At 37.4% G+C, this 5488-nt stretch overlaps 1 protein-coding gene across 1 annotated transcript; it reads right to left on the bottom strand.

The window, feature by feature from the left end:
* Positions 1-397: 397 nt before the first annotated feature.
* Positions 398-988, bottom strand: LOC126631416 (uncharacterized). Its single transcript, XM_050301550.1, has 2 exons — positions 865-988; positions 398-747 (listed from the first exon to the last, which is right to left on the bottom strand). The coding sequence occupies exons 1-2, from the start codon at positions 986-988 to the stop codon at positions 398-400; spliced, it is 474 nt and encodes a 157-aa protein (XP_050157507.1).
* Between the last annotated feature and the right edge of the window lie 4500 nt (positions 989-5488).

Below are 5488 nucleotides of genomic sequence, written 5' to 3'. Positions count from 1 at the left end.
CACCAATTTGGTCCTAAACAACCCTACAGTTTTAATTGGATCCCAAGAAATAGGAAATAAGGTAATTGGTCCATTTTCTTGGCCCTTTTCCATTTTCTTAGTCCGTTTATACATTTGTAACACATCGCTCCAAAGCAAAATCGTCATTTCCACGCTTTCGAGGATCAAATATATATATATATATATAATTCGGGATGAGTTGTCACAACCTACCTCCCTTAAGAAAATTTCGTCCTCGAAATTTTACACAACATAACAATCACTAATATCCATAAAATAAGCGTGGATACACATCTCTCATATGATCGTCCATCTCCCAGGTGGCTTCCTCCACTGAATGGTTCCTCCATAAAACTTTCACTAAGCACACAGTTTTGTTCCTCAAAACCTTATCCTTCTAATCCAAAATCGTCACCGGCTCCTCGTCATAATTCAAATCTAGATTAATTTCCAAAGGTTGAGGAGGTATCACGTGCGATGGATCGGAGACATAATGGCAAAGCATAGAAACATGAAAAACATCGTGCACCTTAGATAACTCTGGAAGCAACTCAAGCTTGTAAGCAACTTCACTGACTCGTTCAGTGATTTGGTACGGTCCGATGTATCTAGGACTTAACTTACCCTTTTTCATGAACTGTACTACACCTTTCCATGGTGATAGCTTCAAAAATACCCAATCACCAACTTTGTACACTCTGTCAGTGGCATGTTTGTCCGCTAGACTCTTTTGTCGATCCTGGGCCGCTTTCAAGTTAGATTTAATTACCTGAATATTCTGTGTAGTCTCGTCTACAATCTCAGGGCCCACCAATACTCTTTCACCAACCTCTGACCAACATAAAGGAGTACGACAAGACTTACCATAGAGTGCCTTAAAATGTGACATACCAATGCTAGAGTGATTCAAATCCAAACGCTTATGCCAAGCGTCGCCAAACTGCAATACAGAAGCTCTTAGCATATCCACCAACGTCTGAATAGTCATCTCAGATTGTCCATTTGTATGTGGATGATATGCCATACTATAAAGTAGTCTCAAACCAAGAGCCTTCTAAAATGCCACCCAGAACTTAAAAGTGAACCTAGAATCCCAATAAAAAATGATACTAACTGGAACCCTGTAGTCTTTAACAATCCTCGATATACATAACTCAGCTAATCGACTTAAAGAATATTTTTCCTATATTGGAATGAAGTGTGCTGATTTAGTAAGTCGATCCATTATCACCCAAATACCATCATAACCATTTTGCATACGGGGAAACTTGTACATGAAATCCATGGTAAGATCTTCCCATTTCCATTGTGGAATGGGAAGTGGCTGCATTAGTCCAAAAGGCTTCTTCCTTTTGGCTTTGACATGTTGACAAATTGCACATCTACTCACATATTTAGCAATTTCTCTTTTCATACCAGGCCAATAATAAAATGGTCGAATGGTATGATACATCTTAGTACTCCTATGATGCATCACATATGCCGATACATGTGCTTTATCAAGAATTTATTTCTTTAATTCTGCATTATTCGGCACATACATTCGTTTCTCCTGCATAAGCATACCATCAGTTTCTCGAATCCTGAGATCTTTCTTTTTCCCCTGTGATCTTGCCTGAATTAACTCGCGAGTTTCCTCATCATTCATTTGAGCCTCAAGCACACGATCAATTAAAATTGGCCTGACCTGGAAACTAGCAAGTAAACCTTCCCATCGATCTTCCACCCCTAACTTTACTCCAGTGGATCTTAAATATGTGAGAAGAGGGATACGACAAGCGTATAAAGCATTAATTCGGCCTTGAGATTTCCTACTAAGTGCATCTGCCACCACATTTGCACGACCAGGGTGACACTTAATCATACCATCATAATCGCTAAGCAATTCTATCCACCTTCGCTGGCGAAGATTAAGATCTCTCTGGGTGAAAAGATATTGAAGACTTTTATAAGTTGTGAAAATCTTACATTTTTCTCCATAAAGATAATGTCTCCAAATTTTCAAGGCAAAAACAATGGCTGCTAATTCAAGATCATGAGTAAGGTAATTCATCTCATGAGGCTTCAACTGTTGTGAATCATAAGCAATTACCCTACCATGCTACATCAACACACAACCCAGACCATGCAATGAAGCATCACTGTAAATCTCAATATTACCAACTATCATCTGGAAGCGCCAAAACAGGTGCATGAGTGACAATACTTTAGTTGCTGGAAACTCTGCTCACAATTATTGTCCCACTCAAATTTAACATCCTTTCTAGTCAACCTTGTCAGTGGTAAGGCTATGACTGAACAATCTTTGACAAACCGTTGATAATAACCTGCTAGGCCAAGGAAACTCCGTACCTCGGTGATAGTTCGTGGGTGCTCCCAATTTTCAATGGCCGCTGCCTTCTGAGGGTCCACCTGAATACCTTGGGCTAAAATAACATGCTCCAAAAATGCTACTTGATCTAGCCAAAACTAGCACTTGCTAAATTTAGCATATAATTGGTGTTCCCTCAATTTCTTCAACACCAAAGTGAGATGTCGAACATGTTTTGGTTTAGACTTAGAGTACACCAAAATATCGTCAATAAAGACAATGACGAACTTGTCTAGATATGGCTGGAATACTCGATTCATCAAGTCCATAAAAGCTTCAGGTGCATTAGTTAACCCGAATGGCATCACAAGAAACTCATAATGACCATATCGAGTCCTAAAAGCAGTTTTAGGAACATCTTCACTTTTGATCTTTAGTTGATAATAAATAGACCTCAAATCAATCTTAGAAAACACGTAGGCGCCTCGAAGTTGATCAAATCTATCATCTATACGCGGCAATGGATAACGGTTTTTAATTGTTACCCGATTTAACTGTCGATAGTCAATACGTAGCCTCAAGGTCCCGTCTTTCTTTCGTACAAATAAAACCAGAGCTCCCCAGGGTGAAGTAGATCTGATTTGGTTAGTTTCACTTTGCATAATTTCAACAATGAACGGATTCTACAAACTTTAGAGTTGTATTTATTCACGGACTTAAAGTCCTGGAAGCGAAGATGTTGCTAGTCGTGTCTTACTTCAGGCAAGTATATGTCTTTCTAATGATCAAAACGGTCAACCAGAGTAAGCCAGATGGTGCGTGGGTCCTTATCTGCGAGTGCATCATGGATGTGTCTTCGAATGAAAATCATTGCAGTAGCCTTCTGAGATTCGTCAACAAGTTTGTCAGTGATAGGTGTCTCGATGGTGACTTTAATACCCTTTGCAGTCAGATGGAGATTCATGTCTTGAACCCACTTCAGATAGTTTCTTCCATAGACTTCTAGAGCAGAGAAATCAAGTAAGCCATAAACATATATCGTAGAACATACAAGTTTTATAAACATGTATTGGTTTAATTTATGCATGAAAACTACAGGTTTCATGTGGTATGTTTTGAATGAAAACTTCAGGTTTCAAAGGCACTAAATTTGAAACTACAGGTTCAATTTAGTTTTATGAACAATTAGTTCATAATGAGAGGTTCTTACAAGAAACACAGAATGCAATATACTAATTTGAATATAATGGATTTGAGGTTATTTGGGAACTCAAGTGTGAGAGTTTCATTACTACGAAAGTATGTTACAGTTCAAAGTGTAAAAATAAATTATTGAATTGTTAATGTCCAAAAGTGATCTTCAGATCAATAATTTTGGATTCATTATCAGATTAATGGACTGCAAGTCACTTTTAATTAATTCAATAAATCGGTCCATACGGGGTCAATTGTAGAAGCTAAATAATATTAAAGGAACGAAAACATAGCCCCAAAAATGATTTAGCTTGGGTTGGATGCCTTGAGTAAAAGGTAAGGCCCAAAAGGGCCTCGGGAGTGGTCTGCAGGCCACAAGGGGGCGAGAGAAACCCCAGCCGCAGCTGGGTTTCAAGTCTGGGCCCATGGGGTCACGGGTCAGGTCCAGCGAAAGCTGGCCTGTGGGTTTGGGGCGAAAGCTAAGCCCAGCCTTGTGGGCTGGCTAATGTGGGCCGTGGGAAAAAATCCCAGCCAACTGGGCTGGATTGGATGGCCGCAGGTCAAGGCAGCGATTGGGCTTAGGGCTTTAAGCCTTGTTGAGGTTAATTCCAGGTCGAGGCCTAGTTGCTGCTTCCACAGTGATGGTGTGGTGGGAGTGCCGCACTATGTCCAATTCCGTTTTTTTTTTTGTTGAAATCCCCTAGGGTTTAGGAAACCCTAAATTTTCTTCTAATTTATTTTAAGTGTACCTGATTAGCAGAAAACAAATAAGCCTTTGAATTTGGTGGATGATACCTTCCTCCTACGATGCGTCAATTTCTCAGTTTCTGGCAAGAGCTTGTTGATAACGTGTTGTAGGCCTATTTGATTGAACGATCTAGGGTTTAGAGAGAGAGGGGGGCCGACTACACTTAGAGAGAAGAGAGAATGATTTAATTGTGAGGTGTGTTTGATTCACCCCATTGTGCATTTATTTACAGTAGTAGGATAAGTAAAAACCTTTTCCTTTAGGATTACAATATTTAATAGGTAATCTATTCCTAATAGGAATATAAGATACATTCCAATATCTACTAGGATTTACACAATCACATTCATATTCTAAATATGACTGCAACAAAAAATAATATTTAAAAAAAATATATTTCTCACGCATAGGTTGTGTGGCGTTCGCTAATAAATTTATTAAAAATTTCAAAATATTAATGTAATTCAACTTTTTTTGAAGGATAATGTTAGGGAGACCAAATGTTTTAAATCAAATTGCAAACCAAACGATGTGATTGTAGATTTATTAATTAAGTGTCCATCAATATGTTGATCTCTTATTAGTGACACATAATTTGATTTGCAAATTTGATTTAAAAATTAGATCTCCCTACTATTATTATTAATCTTCTTTTTTATTTTAAAGGGAATAACTGATGGCAAGTCGCAGTTATCCATCACTTCTGAGCGTAGATAGATTATTCAATTGGGAATTTGAGATATTTTAATGGATTTATAAATCCAAGAATTTTTTTGGAGTTTAACTGATTTGTAGAGATTTAATGTAAAATTTTGATTTAATTCTCTAGAAATCTCTTGGGGAGAGGTGAGATTTATGAATGCTTAAAATACACTACAAAATCTCTCAAATTTTCTCTAATTCCTCAACTCTTCTAAATTCCTTAAATTTAAATTCTAATTGAATACATATGAATGTTATAAACTTCTTTAAAATTCTAATTGAATACACCCGGATTTTTAAGGATTTTAATAAACTATCTTAAAATTTTGATTGAATACACATTAAATTTTAGAGAATCACTTAAAATTCTGATTGAATACCCTAAATTCATTAAAAAATTAAAATCCATCCAAATTCCAAATGAGGACACCCCTAAAAGGAACTTCACTCTAGAGTCAAACAGACACACCAATTCGGACCCTTGAACCAGACCTCCCATTTATCCTTCTTTGGATTAGTTGCAAACTTGCAAC

The sequence above is a fragment of the Malus sylvestris genome, chromosome 8 (genome assembly GCF_916048215.2).
Source record: "Malus sylvestris chromosome 8, drMalSylv7.2, whole genome shotgun sequence".
NCBI classification, from domain to species: domain Eukaryota; kingdom Viridiplantae; phylum Streptophyta; class Magnoliopsida; order Rosales; family Rosaceae; genus Malus; species Malus sylvestris.
Note: the sequence above shows the minus strand (reverse complement) of the source record. Positions and strands in the feature narration are given on the sequence as shown.

Excerpts from the sequence above, each read along its gene's own strand:
- LOC126631416 (XM_050301550.1), bottom strand. The coding sequence starts at position 988 with ATGACTATTCAGACGTTGGTGGATATGCTAAGAGCTTCTGTATTGCAG. Across the intron at positions 748-864 it reads ACATTTTAAGGCACTCTATG|CGGCCCAGGATCGACAAAAG; the intron begins GTAAGTCTTGTC and ends CTAACTTGAAAG.